Source organism: Hippoglossus hippoglossus, chromosome 11, assembly GCF_009819705.1.
Source record: "Hippoglossus hippoglossus isolate fHipHip1 chromosome 11, fHipHip1.pri, whole genome shotgun sequence".
Lineage (NCBI taxonomy): Eukaryota > Metazoa > Chordata > Actinopteri > Pleuronectiformes > Pleuronectidae > Hippoglossus > Hippoglossus hippoglossus.
The window spans coordinates 8465046-8483666 of NC_047161.1; the positions used below are offsets into that span (position 1 = coordinate 8465046).

The 18621-nt window shown below is 41.7% G+C and overlaps 1 protein-coding gene across 6 annotated transcripts in view; it reads right to left on the reverse strand.

The window, feature by feature from the left end:
- Positions 1-495: 495 nt before the first annotated feature.
- The window catches only part of LOC117770310 (ras/Rap GTPase-activating protein SynGAP-like), a 32658-nt gene continuing 14532 nt past the window's right edge, over positions 496-18621 (reverse strand). For 4 of the 6 annotated variants that reach the window (XM_034599616.1, XM_034599619.1, XM_034599621.1 and 1 more), the window contains 16 exons: positions 16694-16847; positions 16236-16334; positions 15868-16107; positions 15235-15570; positions 14622-14766; positions 13545-13689; positions 12799-13035; positions 12165-12366; positions 11381-11571; positions 10149-10353; positions 8755-9333; positions 6145-6735; positions 5448-5594; positions 4062-4273; positions 2774-2846; positions 496-1267 (listed from right to left, as the gene is read on the reverse strand). In XM_034599616.1, coding sequence (XP_034455507.1) covers positions 1229-1267; positions 2774-2846; positions 4062-4273; positions 5448-5594; positions 6145-6735; positions 8755-9333; positions 10149-10353; positions 11381-11571; positions 12165-12366; positions 12799-13035; positions 13545-13689; positions 14622-14766; positions 15235-15570; positions 15868-16107; positions 16236-16334; positions 16694-16847 — 3595 coding nt within the window. In that variant the 3' untranslated portion in view covers positions 496-1228. Of the gene's footprint in view, positions 1268-2773; positions 2847-3774; positions 3816-4061; positions 4274-5447; positions 5595-6144; positions 6736-8754; positions 9334-10148; positions 10354-11380; positions 11572-12164; positions 12367-12798; positions 13036-13544; positions 13690-14621; positions 14767-15234; positions 15571-15867; positions 16108-16235; positions 16335-16693; positions 16848-18621 lie in introns of all 6 variants that reach the window. The other 2 variants (XR_004615371.1, XM_034599618.1) reach the window with 2 other exon arrangements.

Sequence of the window (18621 nt, forward strand, 5' to 3'; positions counted from 1 at the left end):
TTTAGTTTAGGATGGTCCCAGAAAGTGACCCTAACCCTGATCAACACCGTCTCTCAGATTCAACCAGAAACAAACCAACTCCGTCCATTTTTATCTCTCAAGTAATTTACTCATTTGCATGTCTAACCAATTAAATATCAGAAAACTGCAAACACCAATTCCGAGACCCCAAAGTGAAACCCAAAGATATTCAGCTGCAGCTGTGACAGGATGTTAATGTCGTAGCTTCTTTGTTCCCTCGAAAAAGTGATTTAGAAATTAATGACATTCACTGTCGAGTTCCACTGTTTGAAATGTTATATATATTGATTATTATTGTTATCATCACTATTATTATTATTAAAAAGTGAACAAAGCATTTTGACTTCCAATTTTTTCGTAAAATTTGACTTTTCATTATTAAAAATGTGTAGCTCTAAGAAATACTTTTAAACAGAAATTTAATAGATTGTAGTTGTGGTTTTATTACTGTCCACCACAGGAAAACAAGGGGATTTAGATTGTATTTTAAGCAGTTATAACATACGTTGATTGTAGGAGTTGTTTGGTGTCTTTTCACGTAGGATAGCTGCAATATAAATAATGCAAAAAGATGCAAAAATCATTAATGATAACCACCTCTCTAAGTGCAAACGCCTTTGCAGTGAGAATATGTTACGAAAGATTTTTATCAGAGTCAAATAGTAATAATGTACAGCAGCTCTCTGCTCAGGCTCTGATTTAACAACAGGCTCGTTCCTCGTCACCAGGAGGAGATTTTGTGCTTGTTAAAGCCTTTTCTACATTTTGTCTGCAGCCACTGAGGTGAAAAGCGAGTGTGGCACTTGTAACAGGGAACAAAAAATCATAACTCCATTTTCATCCTCGCCATATCTAGTCTCACCTCTCCCGATCAAATCAATAAATTCAATAGGTTCAGTATTGCCGTAATTGTGGCGTTGGCTTATATTTCAGTCAACGTGTGCGGAAGATTCACCGCACACGTCGGTCCTCACGCTAAACTGATTGTCAAGTTCTGGTACAGGCAAAGTTTGAATATGTGCAAAGTTTTTTGTTTCGTTTTGTTTTTAAGAACCTCGGGAGATGAAGCCTCCAGTCGTCCTGCTGGATCCACTGCAGAGCTTCTTCTTCTTCGTGTTTGTTTTCTATTTCTTTGTCGAGGATTTGAATCTGAGTCTTCTCTCGCTCAAATGACCATCAAGAACTCTGGTCACTCTGGAATTGGCAGTCAGGATCCTGGATGTCCACCATAGCCGTGGCTGATAGACTGATGGGAGAGAAAACAGGTGAAATTACTAGTTGCAGTTAAAACCTCCTGAAGGTGCAGCTTTAAAGGAACAGTTTAAACGTTTCTTGGGTTAAATGTTTATTCCCTTTCTTCATGGAGATTGGATACTAGGGGCAGGAATCGCAGGGTAACTCACGAAATGATACGATACACGACAACGATAATATCACGATACAGCGATAAACGTAGGATGACGATATGTTGCCTTATTCTTATTTTGTCCCACTTCCGCTGGATACCCCTCACGTGTCTGTTTTGATAAAGAGCCTGAACGCAAATTAGCTTAGCACAAAGACTGGAAACAGTAGGGAAACTGCTAGCCTGGCTCTGTCTGAGGGTGACTTTTAAAAGAGGAGAGAGGGGGGTTCTGATATTTCTTGGCTGGGATCTATTGCCAGGCAACCAGCAGAGACTCCAGGAAGTCACTGCTCCTGGCTAATTATAGTCCAGCACATGAGCCCCTGCCTCAATTCTCTGTTTCCAGTCTTTGTGCTAAGCAAAGCGATGCTAACCAGCTGCCTTCTGTAGCTTAAAGTCATCTGAGTGTTATAAAGTGGTACGAGTCCTTGGTCAAGAAAAAAAATTAACGTATTTCCCAAAACTATTGTTATGGATGTGAAAACTGTTCATTCTCACACATTGTCTCTGAAGCCGAAGCACTGATAAGCATTTTAATTCTTATTTAAAATTTCCTCTGGCTGTGACTTTGAGCCACAGAGGACGGCTCGCAAACTATAGACTCTAATTTTGTTTGCAGAGTTTGGATCCGACCTCATCGCTCACTCGTATTTGTTTGAGAAGTCTGGTGTAAAAACAATTACTCTCTCACAACAGACCCAGTGGAACGCTTCTATAAACGCTCTGATTTTCCAGGAGGCAATTATGTCTGTTTGCCCTCGATATTGACGGCTGCGAGGAAGGTGACAGCGAATTTCAAGGACGGCAAATGTTTCTCCTGAGTCATTTTGGAGTAAACACACACGTGCACACACACACACACACGTGCACACACACACACACAGAGCCTCTTCCACCTGCGTCACAATCCAGCCCACATGGTGCATTTATAAGGCTGAGCCCGGAGGAATTACTGTGATGCTGCCGGTGACTCACAGACAAGGTTCCTCTAATGATTAATGCATTATGTGGTAAAACAATAACCTTTAAGTTAAGTGCTGAATACATCTTATTCCTTCACACAAACATAACAACCTCTGTAAACTCAATCCAGCTGTTAATCGTCTCCCCCTCGCGCATGTGCAGTAAAATGGTGAAAGCTCAGACGTGACATGAACGGACTTCTTGAAAAGATGGGAAATAGGTGACGTGCATGGCAGCTGCAAGCTTCTCTCCTGCACTGGCTTAAGCGAATGCTCTGGATAATGATGTAAGAATGATGCAAACTGGGTTTTTTTCTTTTTTTTCTTAGGACAAGACTTGGTTTGGCGAATAGAGATGATAACAGATGTAGACACAGGCACAAACCTGGTCTGTGAGGATTCGAGGCTTAATATCAGGAATGGCACCCCCTCTCAGCTCATCTTCCACAGCCATGAGTCTGACAACAGGGAAAATAGAGACAAACAAACCGGTTGACAAAAATAGAATGACGAAGCCGGCGGTCTTCAGATTTACTGTAGGATTATGTGGCCATATGATGATATTAAGGTCCTGACATGTTTCCGGGGCACGTTCAGCTATCCTCCTGAAGCTCAAGCTGAGCTGCCTGCAGAACGCTCAGACAGTTCAAATTCAGCTGTCAGCTTGTGGAAACGTACGAGTGTGTGCAGGATAGTGAAGTGTGCACCCATCTGCCATATCTGCATTCAGAGTATTTAAGAATAAGTTAACTCTGAAGGAGGCTTTCTGCCAAATGAGATGAGACCTCCGTGATACTATTAAAATAATGCTGGCTTAGGTTCCTCTATGTTTATAATTAATTCATGTGAAGTATGGATATTTATTTCTGCATTAGTCATGATATTTAAATGAGATACTTTTAAATGAATATTTTGGGAAATAATCAATTTATTTGCTTTCTGAGAACTGGATGAGAAAATGGTAAAAGTATAACCCTGGTAGTGCTATGGAGAAATGAATCTATTCATGTATTTCTGTGTCATATTCCACTAGCATGGCCACAATAGCCATGTTTCCAAATATTGCACAAATACTAACTGAATTTCCAGAAAATCTAAAAAACGAAAATGAAACTTGAGCCTGTGAATTTCATCTGCTATCATTTAGCAAATGTTACAAGTTGGGCTTCAGCGGAGGGGAAACCTGAGTAAGGTGTAGGTCACAAATATTTGTGTTAGCTAAATCTGTTGCATTATGCTATTATTGATAAACCAATTTTCAATTTCAGCATTTGCATGGAAATGTAAAATAATTAATTTGAGGTTTTACTGCGAAGTATTTTAGTGGAAAACTTTTGAATTTCTCTCTGAGCTGGAAAACATTTTGTTGAATTGGAAAAGACTCACCACTTCAAACCTTTACGTTGCATGTTTCCCTCTGTGTGTCCCTGAAAACATTTGCAACCTGTTACACTTTCCAGCAACAGCAAATACTGTTGTATAGTTCCCTGTCAGTGCCCGTCCAGGTCAATTGAACACGAGTGGCCTTAACAGACTGGAAAGTATCTCTGTGGTCAATGCACCGTCACTTATAGATGTACAGCTGGAAATAATTCTGAGATATGCCACATGTGGATTTTAAGTTTGCACGACCTACTTCCTGCCGGTCCTACTTCAACCTGAACACAAGTCACCTGTTGATGATGCCTTTGATTTGAGAGTCCTTCTCCACTTGCTGCTGCTGGAGGCGGCGCTCACTGTCGTCCAGCCGGTTCTGATACTGCATCAGGATCTTGCTGGTCGTCTGCTCCTGCGACACGAGCCGCTGCTCGTACTCCTCGAGCTTGCGATGGGACATCTTCAGCCGTTCTTTCAGGGAGTGGATCTCTTCTTCGTACTCTCTGACCTGAAAGAGGAAGGAAATATAGAAATCCATTTTTCTGTGGTAATATTCCTGAATGATGAGTGATTTTTATTTATCTATAAACCACAGATGACAAAAGATCTCTTGTGCAGACAAGACTGCAGAGGCATTGATGCGAGACTGTGCGCAACCAAAGGTTTCAATGTAATAAGCTCCACAAAGTAGTTGTCCATTTCTAATACAGGAAAGAGTTTGAGAGTTAATTATAGAAAACGAACAACAACAGCAACAACTGTCTAAATCACACATGATTCTGTTAAGCTTTGATAGAGATTCACACTATGGCAGAACCAGTTCAGTTGTTTTAATTATTCTATTCATATTGACAGAAGTTCCTTAAAATGTTGTTCGACCTTTGGCAGTTGGTTTGTTTTATTTCTTTTCATTTTAATGAATTGTTGTCTTTCTTATTGTGAAGCACTCTGCAGCTGAAAAGTGAAAAGTGCTTTGCAAATAAAGTTTATTATTATTATTAAAATACCACTTTGTAACAGGGAATATATAAATAAAACAGTCAGGTAATACTTGTAGAAAGAAATCAGTCGTTCTCCAAACAAACTTATGGTACTTAATGACGCCATTTCTACTCGTGGTGATTTAAACTCCTTTCTGGAAATGTTGTTCATGTACAATAAAATAAACTATACCACTTTTGGAACTAAATATTAAAGTCATGCTTCCAGTAAGTCAGGAAGTCTTTGATTTCTTAGTCACATAGTTTTTAATATACCAAATTAAACTTTGGGTCAATAATTGATCTTTATTGTTGATACTAATGACCCAACATTCTTCTGTCCAGGAAGGTAGAAATTAATCTTCTGTACAAGTTATTGATCACTGAAATGCATAATTCCCTTTAAACAATTGATTCTTGCAGCTTTTCTTAGTTGCCAGTGTCCTGTACTAGAGTTTTACACTCGGAGTGTGTGCGTCACATATTAAGAAAACATTTGTGTAGCTAAGCAGATGTTTTATGACATTACGCCTTCAAGATAATGTTTCTTTGAATCTGCTTCTTCCTGTAAATCTTCGTTTTCATCTCAGCTCTCACTTTAAATAGTGTCATATTTACAACACACACACACACACACATTCCCACACTTGAAACTGTTGTATTTTTAGCCCACTATCAAGGGAAGCAGGTGAGCGCACTAACCCTCTCTAACCGTGACTCATCCATGCTCTTGGAGTACTCCTTCAGCTGACCCTCTCGGTCCGGCCGCAGGCTCTCGATGTCAGCAGACAGATGTGGCATGTTGGACACCCAGGCCACAGTCCGCTCGTTCAAGTTCGACTGAGAACCCTGGAACAGGAACACACGTTTCAAACTGATGCCTGAATCATGTCCTAAAAATAAAAAGTGTGTTTGACTGAAGTGGGAGGTTTTCAAATTAAGTTTTAAAGGTCCAGTGTGTACGATTTAGGGGAAAGGGATCTATTGGCAGAAATTAAATATAAAATGATCCTAGTGATGTTTTCACTAGTGTGTTTCATCGAAATTGTATGAATTGTTGTTTTCTTTACCCTAGAATGGGCCCTTTAGATTTAAATCATTTATATTTACATTGAGAGCGGATCCTTTCTACGGAGGACGCCTTGTTTTTTACAGTAGCCCAAACTGGACAAACTAAACACCTTTTGAGTATTTATGACAACTGAAGTCTACCACAGGTTCTCCTTCATGTTTGGAAGGGGAGGGTGAGGTGAGGGGTATTCAGCTGCAACATGACACTTCACCACTAGATGTCACTAAATTCTGAACACTGAACCTTTAAATCTACTCTTTCTTATGATGTTGTGTGAGCTGAGAAAGAAAAGACAGTTTATTATTGAAGGTTTGAGGTTAGACTCACCTGTTTATTGACTGGTTTGAGCAGATGCTGCTGTGGAGGCTGCAGCTGTTGAGGCTTCTTGGTGCTTTTCGTGGGAGTGTCAGTTGACTCCTCTGCAGCTGCTGACGGGCCCTGGTTCTCTTTGGCAGCGCTCGTCTGGTACGGAAGCCCGGGAGCTGGACTGTCAGTCACCGACAGCTGTGTGTCCTGTTGTTGCTGCTGAGTGTGTTGCTGCTGCTGCTGCTGCTGCTGATGATGATGCTGCTGCTGCTGATGCTGCAGCTGCTGCTGCAACTGCTGCTGCAGCTGCTGCTGCTGCTGCTGCTGCTGCTGCTGCTGCTGCTGCTGCGATTGCCGTTGTTTCGGCTGACTGCCGCTGAAGTTTGCTTCAGAGGAGTTGAGGAGGAGGTTCCTGCTCTGCGGGCGAACCTTCGGAGGCGTGGCGGTGGCTGGAGTGTTAATGGACCGCTGGGACTTGAGGTGTTGCGGGGCGATGGATGACTGGCGGACAGGATGGACTGTGGTGGGAGGCGTAGCCAGAGAGGCGGGGGTGCCCGTCCCAGTGGTAGTTTGTGATGCGACTCCCATCAGGTGCTGCTGCTGGAGAGATTCCTGAGAGGAGGGAATAAAACCACACACATACACAATAAAAATTAAAAAAAGCTTTAACTCATTTACTGAATGAATTAATCACTTAAATTAGTTTCCTGAAAATCTGTATATAGAGAATTTGAAATGATCACGCTCTAATCACTGCCCCCCAGTGGTAAAATCCAGTAAGACACAAAGGCAGCTGTGCACATGACTACCCCTCAAGTCCAAGTCATGTGTTTGACCCAAGGATGTAAAAGAAATTATATAATTTCACCACTTTCTTAAACAGATTCAATCATTTTTTTCCAAACAAAAACATAGGACATCTGAATCAATATGAGATGCTGTAAAAATATTACATAGATGGACATGCAGATGGATTTGTTTCACAGCTCTAAAGTATAAAGCCTTTCACAGGGATTCATACAAGACATAAAATGACATTAAGTCAAGAAATAAAAATTGTACGAGCTAATATAAAAAGGTACATAAGGAGAATGTAAAACCCTAGAACTAAATAGAAATACATAAAAAAAAATGAGCAAACATTTATGAAATAAGAATAAATGTTAAATCATTACTTCCACTAAGTGGTGCTGCTCCAAATTCAATTTTAACAAATGGTTTTTTCTAACATGTTTTGACAGTTTGAGCTCAGGGTTTCTGGGGCATGAAAAGCCGAATGCTGATGTCTTGGTCGGACTCTGGACTCGGATGAGTGTACAGCCAAGACCTTTTGCGTTTGGGTAGTTACACAATTTTTAGTTGTTACGGCTCTGAGCTTCAGCATATAAAATTTGACATAAAATAATGGATGTTACATTAGTTTGAGCATTAATTGGAGTGGATTTACTTCCACATAAGAAGAACTGTGAGCATTTGCATACTTAATTGTTGCATCAATTATTTGATTTAATGTATAGAAGCACAGAACCTAAAAATAAAACATGTGTACCTGTCCAAGTGTGGATGCATGGATGGATGATTGATGCCTAAAGCACCGTCCTGATAGCACCATCTGTATTAATAAAACAGGACGCGCTTGTGATGTTTGTTCCATTAAGGCCCACGCAGCAGGACAGAAATAGCTGAAGACGACATGACAGTGTCATTAAACACTGTAATTCTACACGGACGCGCTGTAGTAAACTAATGAGTGTGATCGAGTCCACCAGTCACTGGCTTCAACAAAACACAATCATCTCCTGAGTTTAATTTATATGATTTAACAGAAATTGCTCAAACTGAAGTCATCAGTATAGATTTGAGTTTACATCTCTCAAGTCTGATCTGCAGCAGGTTTTGAGTACATATAATATGATGATATTTGTACTGTCCGCAGTTAAGACACTTCTCTCTGCTCTATTGACCTTAAGCTAGCTTCCAGCCCTGTTGACACAAGGACGCACAGTGTGATAGATGTCAAGCACCCTCCACAGCTCGGCAGAGAAGGTGAGGGAATCATCTGGCCTCAGCGTGTTCGCTGTTGCATAACGAGTGTCTCTCAGAGGTGCCCTTAGATTTACATATTCCACACTACTCAGGAAAACCGCCTTTTTGTAGACATTTGCCATTTTGTTTGGATCTTTGTTTCGTACGGGAAACGGAAGGGCTGATCCGAGTGTGGCGACGAGATGTTAAAGGTGATTCTGTCTGTCAGGCAGTTTGGCTTGGAATTAAAAAATGTGTCTCTGTGTGTTTTTAAGAATTCTAGACTGTCCTCATCGCAATGTTGGTGCTGCTTGTATTTCATTTGGGAGATTAAAAGTAAGGAAACTGTGGAAAAAATAGGAATTCAGTTCCACTGATGTTTTTCAACAAATAGTAGTAGAAGTAAGATGTTAATTGTTAATCATTGGTCAGTGTGGTAGTGATGGTGCATTAATAAATGTACTTAAATACAGAGGTTATGGGTTTGTAATATTTTGCTTGTCACCTAGTAATCATCATATTAACATTTTTGTGTTTCTTAATGAGAAAAGAAAGCTTTTAACGAAGTGTTCTGCAAGAGACAAATATAGTTTGAGAGTTTCCTACCTGCACCTGCAGCGACAGCTGGTGCCAGGCGTAGTCATTATTCTGATTCTGTCGGGTGAAATCATCACTGTAGCTGTGCGAGTGGACAATGCTGGGCTGCACCAGACTGCTCTGTGACCGCAGGCCGGACAAGTCCTCGCTGCGGGAGAAAGCACTGTTCCCAAAGGCGGGTGTGTAATCATGGTGGCCATTCTCAGGCTCGGGGGCGAGCAGGAGAGGAGGGGGATGTTGCTGAGACTGAGCTGGAGAGTTCTGGGCGGCCAGATGGAATAGCGGGTTCTGGAAGGATAGTGGGAAGTGCATGGCCGCTGCTGCCTGCTGTTGCTGTTGAGAGATGGATTCTGTGGGCCCCCCGATGTGGCCCATCTGGCTCAGCCTCAAACCGGAGCCCGACGAGCCCGCCGGCATATGCCCTCCCATACGAAGAGGACCGCCGAGGTTCCCAAAGCTGTGGCCGAGCCCAGCGATGGAGGCTTGAGAGGAGGTGAGCATGTCTCCCACCGAGTTCAGGTTGGAAATGCTGTTCATGCGGGAGTCCTGAAGGTCCATCATAGAGACACTTTTATTCACACTGTGGACCTGAGACACAAAAGACAAACTGTGATTGTAGATTAATGAGATTTAAAAACGAAAAATGTTCTCTCAGTTCCCTCTGTAGATTTTATTACGGCAGAGATAAAAGCTATTTATCTTTTATCTCCTCTTTTAAATCTAATTTCTACATTTTAACATCTTATTTAAAGCACTTTGAGCACTTTAATTACCTCCTTGCTTTTGTATGGCTCCGCAAACCAGTCAACTTAAAGTTAACATCCACATCTGTCCAAACTCTGTATCCTCAACTACTGTAAGTAGTGAGGATTGTGAAGCAATTTAATATAAAGTATATGTTTTGGCCAAATAGAAGTTGTCACTATGTTGACATCGTCTGATTCCAAATAATTTCTAGTGAGAAATTGTTTGAGACTTGTTTTTCACACGTGATGTTGAATAATGAGCAGAAAAGTATTTTTGCAGAACACAATGGTGTCACAGGGGAAGTTAACCTTAGACCTTTTGGATATAAAATTCCGTCACTTCATAATTGGACAATGACGTGAAATCTTTGTTACAATTAGTGTATGTTATGGCCAAGAAACTGATTTTGTGAAGTCACAGGGACCTTGACCTTTGACCACCAATTTCTAATCAGGCGATTCTTGAGTCCGACTGAATGTTTGTAGCAGATGTAATGAAATGCATGGACCGACGGCCTCTGACCACTGCTGTCGCCAACATAGACGACTTAAGATGTATGTATTTACTCTCTGGGGTCTCAAACACACTCACAAAGTTGTCAAAAGTTTTGACACCAGAGTGAAAATAAACGACTACATGTCCATTTCTCACCATACCTTCGGATCGGGCTCAGTAATGTCCGAGCTGCTCGTGCAGTATGCAGGGCTGGATCGAGCCAGCGGTGGACGGGTCACGTAGAAGACTTCCCTCGACGAGCGGAGGTCTCGTTCTGCGTGGCGCCTCATGTTCAGATTGGATGAGAGGGATTCGACGGCTGATACTCCCGTCGTAGGGGACGGCAGGCGAGAGATGTCTATTGAGCTGCAGAAGCAACAGAGAGAGATAAAAACAAGTAATACCAACTGAATACTGTTTTGCATCTAAGCATTTAATAATTACTATGCATGGGCCCTGGGGAGGGAAGCAAAAGTGTAAGCACACAATGAAGAGTCCCAAGTGGTTTATTCTGCTTACTGTCCTGTGTTTTTTAAGTATTTTGGGATGTTTTATACCTTAATTAGACCGAGGACACTGGAGAGCTGAGCTGACAGGAAAGGAGAGCAAGAAAGAGGAGGAACATAATGGAACTAATATGAGGAAACACTCCTCAGATTCCCTGTGCTCAGGCCTCAGCTCCTCTCACACTGCTGCTTCTGCACACATGTGAAAAATCTGCTCTTTATCGGAATATCTGTGTTTTTTTTTTTATTATTTCTTATTTGAGCAATCATCTCGATTCATCCAGTTAACCACTGCATTCATCTGCGAACCCCTCGCAGGGTGATGAAAATAATTGTTAGTTACAGGCCTAAATAAAGTGAGCACACAAGCTTCTAGTCAAGATGTTTTTAACCTTCGCACATGTCTATGGGATTAAAAGGTTTGTAAGACCTTCATGTTTTATTAAGAATGATGAACGAGGCCTGACTCCCTCCTGTCACTCACTCTGAGCGCTCTCCGTGTTTACTCCGGCAGATTTTGCTCCCAGCAGACAACCGCTCGGTAGGAGGAACTTCTAATAGAAAACACAAAATAGCTGCGGTGGCGTCCTCTGATATTTCCTCTGTTCTTATTCTCATTTAAAGACTTCTAATTCAAACAGTTAGGCTGTAATTAGAACAACCGTCCCCCGACAGTAGCAGAGTGCTGACGTGAATTAAAACACAGAGGAAACAGGGTTTAGGTAAGAGCGTGTGGGAACAGATGGTGCCCGACAGTTTTGGATTGATAGAATACTTTAAAAAGCCAGAGGAGTATTACGGGCTCTTTAGAAATACACCAGTGTTTTGTTATGAGCTTTTGAATTCTCACTCGCTGTGTGATATTGATCATAAGAAAACCACGATACCTGTTTAAGTCCCGCATCATCAGGCTTTGGAAGTCGGAGGACATGAGACGATTGAAAGACGGCCGTGAGAACAGTCGGTCCTTCGGCCGGTCGGGCTGGTGATTTGCAGGCATGTGCAGCTGCGGGTTCCTCAGGGCGACACTGATGTCGTTCAGCAACCGTGGTAAAGGTCCCAGTTTGAGAATGGCGTCCTACAACACAGATACAGTCAAGGAAACCAAGCTTTCTATGTTTAAAAAGAATTAAAAGTTTAATTTTGAGAATACGACAGCATAGTATCTGATCTGTACTCAGTATCGACAGATATGCTCAGTTTATGTGGTGGAATGTGTATTAGAAGAACTGAAGTTGGATCAGTGCTTTCCTAAAAATCATTATTCAGTGTTTGTTTTTGCAGAATCATATCGTTTCCTGCCTGGAGGCAAGTGTTACCGAACCACGGCCCAAGGGCTGAGAACCTCTGCTGTAAATCTCACTTCATCGTTCTCTAAATTCAAATGATCCAGGAGGATATTCGGGGCTGACCCCAAAGTATTTATATCTTTAATTACCTTGAAACTACAGTAGAAATTTGGTTACATCGACAGCGTAAGAGCTAGAGTTAAATATTGAAGTGCTAATTCCACCTCTGTTTTTCATAGTTCAAATTATATTCATTATGTGAGTTAAATGGAAAAACTGCAGAACATCATTATCCAAATTAAATCCTATCAAATATTTAAATGATCAAATATCAAATATTTAAATTGTTCTCCAAATGTATCGTAGTGTTATTCCACCGAACCTTGCTCAGCTGGCCCATGACTTCCCACAGTAAGCTGTGGAGCATGGACAGTTCTCTGCCGAGGTCAATGTAGCCCTCGAACCCTCCGGCGTTTCCCCCAGTGTCCATGTTGGAAATCTCGTAAAGAAACTGCTGCATGGAGCCCCACTCCATCTCCAGGAACTCATTCATGAAATACATGTACTCCTCCTTCGGTCCAAATCTGTGTGAAAGACAAACAAGGGAGTGAATAACAACTAAAGAGTGGACGGATCTAATGTTCACACAGTTAGCCATCATATGGGAACATCAAATTTCTGGTCTGGAGCGACACTGGTACGATATATTTCAATATGACAACTGTGATCATCAGAATATTTTTTCCAATGTTTCTGAAATGTGGAGTTTATTAAATTACATCAAAAATTGATGTTTTTATTACAGGTTCCAGTTAAAGTCAGTGATATTCAATGAATGTCAGTAAAACGTTCAGAGTGAAGGATTGAATCTGTTGCAGCTGAAAGGTTCAGAGCTCAATGAACATGAGTGCCGTGCTCCAATGTGACGTTTCATTGTGACGTGCACGAGCATCAACGTCTACACTTCCAGAACATAATCAGAGGGTGTAGAGATTCGAGCGATGACGAACACTCACTTGTTGAAGCTGGCCAGGTTCTGCATCACCTTGGCGATGAGTGTGAGCGTGCGGGAGGTGCGCTCGGCGGGGTACTCCTGCATCAGGCTGAACAGGGAGGGGGACATGATGGCCGGGCACATGAAGCGGAGGAACAGCGAGGAGCTGATGAGGCTGTCGGCGAGGTCCTCTCTTCCGCGCTCAGCACATCTGGCTCTCCACGAGGCGAAGACTTCCTTCAGCTCGCGGGGAAATATGCTGAAACGGGAACATGACCTTAGTACCAGCTGTCGGGGAGGAGTGAGATGTAAAAATCTGGCGTTTCATCAAGATCCAGAGACGTACAGAAAACTACTGGACTGTACCCTGCTCAGAATAAAGAAACATACTTATAAAACCCTTTCTAAAGAGACTATGTTTAATAACACTGGGGGAAAAACATGCAAACACTGAATGATAATGTTCTAATTTCTGTTTCAGTATAAGACATTGCAAGAAGAAAGCTTTTACATTGATTTTACTTTGTTTTGATCATTTATAAGATAAATTTGAGAAAGAAGGGGTAAAATTTGAAATCGAAAGTTGTCGTGCTTATTCAAAAAATCAAACAATATGTGATATGCAAGATGTGAAAGATATTCATTTTAACATGTTTTATTTCTGTCTGTATATTTATTTTCCTTATTAAAAATTATATATTTTTTTCCCCTGATTCTATAATGAAACACTTTTCTTGGTATATAGTTTCGTGGAGTGTACAAACTGACCAGAGAGAGTTGATGATCTTGCAGAGTAGCAGCTCGCAGCACATGCGCAGGTTGGCCTGGTGGTCGGCGAGCACCGACGGTGGGACACGCATGGGGTCCACCTCACAGTTCTCCTCCGACTCGTATAAGGCTCGAATGAAGTCACCTGGAGGTTGAAGAACAGACTTTCGTTATGTTTCTAGAAATGCATCATCAACTACTTTTATGTGATGTTTATGTCTGACTTTTTAGTCCTTCGTCCAAGTTATAATTACGTCAAATGTCTTATATCAGATTGTGTTGGTCTGCCTTTGTAGAGCTGAGCTGCTTTAATCTTAAATCCCTGTCCTACTGTGAAACCACGGCCTGATCACTATTCAGGAGGAAGCATTTAAGTCACTTGCAACCATCTGTGTTAATAATTAATTACAGTGAAATAATTACAAGCAAATGTTACTAATACATATTTTCTACATCAGATCATTCTCGTGTAAGCTGCCAGTGGCAAGAGGAAATATGTTATTACCTACATTCCTTTATAATATTATTATTAGATGTTATTTGATCGTGTCTTTGAAAGAAAATGAAGGACGACTGCTTAGATGTTGTGAAATGGGTCTAAATCTGATATATAAATATAACTGTAAAGCATATTTACACATAATGGGGCTAAAACATAAAAATACTGTCGTTTTTTTATTCTCTATGTGCCTTAAAAAAAGACCTATAATCAGCAGATTAACATTTGAATAAAATAAAAGAAGAATGTAGTATTTTATGCATTTGCATAAGAGTTATTATAGCGTGATTCATATTTGCTGATGTGACATTTAAACTTTTGTTCCTCAGCTCAATTATGTATTAAATGCTGCCACCACAACAAATAAGGGGACATCTGGAAAATGTAACGATGTAAAACTATGTCGACTCTAAACTGTGACATTACCTTTGCTAAGAGGCAGATGTTTGGATAAGATGTTGAAGTGTAGTCAGGTCTAAGACATCAACTTATCAAAATATCAGATTTACGTTAAACTTACACATATTCCCTTCACTCTTTCTGCAGGAAATAGGAAACACGGTGGTGCTCAGGTTTACCTATAGCCTCCTTGAGGTATCTGTGACCTATCAGCTTGAGGTACTCTTCCACAGCCTTGGTGGCCAGCGTGTTCTCCCGGAAGATCAAGTGCTCGCGGTCCATGAATCGATCCACCTCGCACATCGCCATGTCGGACAGGAACTCCTGAGAAGAGATCACGTTTGCAGTTCAGTGGAGCACAGGAAAAGGAAACAACACTTTTCTGTAGAGACATTTAAAATTAACTGGTCATAGAGAACTGTACGGTGGTCGAGACTTCTCACAAAAGCGCATTAAAAACACAAATGTAAAAGCCTCACAACAGAAACACAACCACAACGCAAGTGAGCGTCTGTGGTCATGTCGTCATTTATAAAACCCTGAACAAGCCGATTCTCTCTTAAAATTTGATGCTTGTCTATTTGTGGGTTTACGGTACAGGTGTGTTTTTCCTTTTTGTAAGCTTCAAGCACCTGGACTGTAATACCTCTAATAGACAAGCATCACGTTTTAAGCGCCAACTAGCTTGATCGGGTTTTAACAAACAAGGGCTCACTTGACAGCAGCAAGAAGAAAAATTACCGTAAAACTCAAAGACAAAGATGCATGCACTCAGATATCTTGTATCTTCACCTTTGTCTTCCCGGTGCTCTGAAGGATGTGCACCAGAGCAAACGCCACCTCCTCTTTGCTTTTCACGCTCAGCAGCGGCTCCAGAACGGCACACAGTGTTCGGTAGTTGTTGGTGATGTACTCGGCGAATTCCTTGTACAGCTCCATTGGCAGGATGTTCATCGTCTGGTAGCGAGACTTGACGCGCAGCGAGGCATTGATGACTTTGCCACTTCCGACACCGCCGCTCTTGGCCAGAACGCTGGACTGTATCACCGGGTACCACTGCTCCACGAACTGCCGGCCCGTGATGCTGGAGATGGGGATGCTGACAAGGCCAAGGTATGTGCTTTTTTCCTGGGTCGCGAAAACAAAACAACATGTTTTATTAGATCCATAAATCCATTATCTACACCGTCGGCGTATTCACACTCACATTTACACCTATGAACATTTTAGCATCTCCTAATCTCAATCTCCTTGTCGTTGGACTGTGGCAGGAAGCCCGAGTATCCCAAGAAAATTTATGCGGGAAAAACATGCAACCTCCACACATTAGGACCCCTGCCAAGCCGGAATTCAAAAAGTCAGGCACCACTGCAAAGTTGTGCTGCCCAGTTTTATTCTATGGTTTTACTGGCACCCTTCCTTTACCTTGCGTCTTTTTTTGTCCGTTTCCTTGTAGAGGTGCAAGCGAAGGCTACGAATGGTAGGCAAATTGTTGAACTCAAAATGCTCGCCCCAGAAGACGGTGTCCGTGCGGGGTTTGCTGGTGGTGCGCGCGTACAGCATGTCATCCAGACACAGCTCGCAGTAGTAGCGTTTCTTAGTTGGGAGGTCCCGGGCCTCGATGATCCACAACTTGAGCACATTGTCCACCCGTCTGCTGTTGTCCTGGAAACGAAACGAGGAGTTCTGTTACTGCATTATAACAGTCCTTTTTCACAACTGACATTGATGTTGCACCCTGGGTCTGCTGAGAAAAGTAACAAGTGGACAAAAAAAAAATCTATTATATCAACCTTGTTGGGTTTGACAGCTCGTTGGAGGTTCTCGATCCACTTGTCTCTCTCTGAAGCCGAGCGGCAGGCAAAACATTTTGTCCCTGAATTGGTCGTCACCTTCAGAAAAAAACAAGAAATACATATTTATCATAATCAGGGAATCTGCTTTTTATGGCTGCAAATAACAATTACTTTCTCTTTGATAAATTTAACAATTTTTTTATAAATTAATCTGTTGTTTAAAAACCCAGAAAAATGATAATCACAATTTCTCACAGCCCAAACCTACGTCTTAAAAGTGATTGATTGTGAGATGAAGAAATCCTGTTTAAAAACAGAATATAAACATTACATTTAAAGGTATATCTATTTGTTACTTTAATACACAGCATAAAATGACTATTTTAGTTGCGAGAGAAGGAAGAGAATCGGGAAAAAGTGGGAGAATTGTAGAAGGGTTAAACAGCTTAACACACCTCAAAGCAGTACTCTTGTCCTAAAATACTCGAGTGGACAGGTTTGATTATGGCCTCTTCATCCAAAACTAGGTCCAAAGCCTCCGCAGCGCTGCTCGGCGAGAGCAGGGATTCATGGGAGTGGGATTCTTTGAAGCTCTGCATCAAGCGAGTCCTGGCGAGAGGGGAAGAAGAAGAAGAAGAACGAGGGGGAGATTTATTGACAATTCAAAGTCAGATGTGATTATGTCAGTGCTTCATACAATACAAAATAAGTCAGTGAGGCTGAGGAATCCTCGTGAGTCCCTCCTGCAATTTCAGCATGGTTCCTCAGACCAGATCCTTTTATAATGAGTTTATGGAGACGTTAAGACAGCCAGACTTTCAGTTCACAGTTTGCTCTGTAGACTCAGCTCATGTGGCTCATGCTGTATGTTTTTAAGAAATGGCCGACAGTGTCTCAGATTATAAAACCCGAATATAAAAATCTTGATACCAGTCAATATTGATAATATTTACAAATCTGATGTAGAGCATCAAACCCTATGTATACATTGATATTGATGCATACAGTCCCCTCATGAAACCACATTTAAAATCCCGAGATCCATATTTTTATTTGGATCTGCACCAAATTGCACACACTCATAAATATCAGTCCCATAAACACTGCAGACCGATTTTTTCCATCAAGATTCATGAATTATTCTCTGAGAGATCAATAAAGTGTTGAAATACCCCCTATCTTTCAAGAAAGTAAAATAAATAGATCAGCACCAACATTTTATGGGTTTTTCTTCCCCCCCCCCCCCCCCCCCCCCCCCCCCCCCCCCCCCCCCCCCCCCCCCCCCCCCCCCCCCCCACACACACACACACACACACACACACACACACACACACACACACACACACACAGAATTTTGTGAAGATCGGTTTGGCTGTTCTGTTTTCTAATAGACAAACAGAAAGTTTTAGTTTTATCACCCAGCTCTACTCAAACCACACAAGAATCTATCAATGCAAACTGTAGATGTAATGTTGATATTACCTGCTGTGTAAATGGTGTGAAACTGTAAATTTGTAATAAACTGCTCTGCAGTTACAGTCTGCAGGAACATCATAGTGCAGGTATAAAAAGGCACAGAGGATTAGACCTGGTCACCGGCTGACCTTTAAAACAGGGCAGCTCTATCAAGGCAGAGAAAGTGTTGGTGGAAGTGAAAGAATCAAGGTGAGTCAAGTCGGCCTCTCAGGCGAAGCAAGGTCAGCGGGTCAATTGGAAAAGAAAATGTTGTGAGGAAAACACTTTTTTTTCTGACCAGTTGTGGCAAAAGAGGCAAAAACAAATTAAATCCACTATTGGGATAGCTTCAGTGTGTGTGTGTGTGTGTGTGTGTGTGTGTGTGTGTGTGTGTGTGTGTGTGTGTGTGTGTGTCACCATCTCAGACAGCTGAGTGGGTGCCTGCCCTTTCAGTTCAGCTGTAGCGAATAGCCTGAATGTGAGTCAGTAAATTGATTTGGTTGCTGATGGAACAGTAAGATACAGAGGTGAAGTTCCCCCCTAAAAAAATACAGATATTCAACTTGTCACTTTGATTTAAAGGGACATTGCAACATTTTTGGAAACATTTTGCTTTCCCCGGCTAAAGTTAGATAAGAAGATGAATGCGATCAATGTCTGTGCTTTAAATGTGAAGCTATAGAGCCTGCAGCTGTTTAGCGCTCAGTAAAACTACATGCAGGGGAAAACTAACCTGGTTCTGTCCAAAGGGAACAAAATATAAAACATTGATATGTCTAGTTTCAATAATGAACATATAACTCTTTTATAACTCAGTACTTTACTGAGGTAATGTGCTGGATTACTTCTTGCAGTGCCCATGGTTACAGTGGTCCTGCTAAGGGTTCAGTATCTTACTGGGATCAGGTCAGACACCTTATCCATGGGG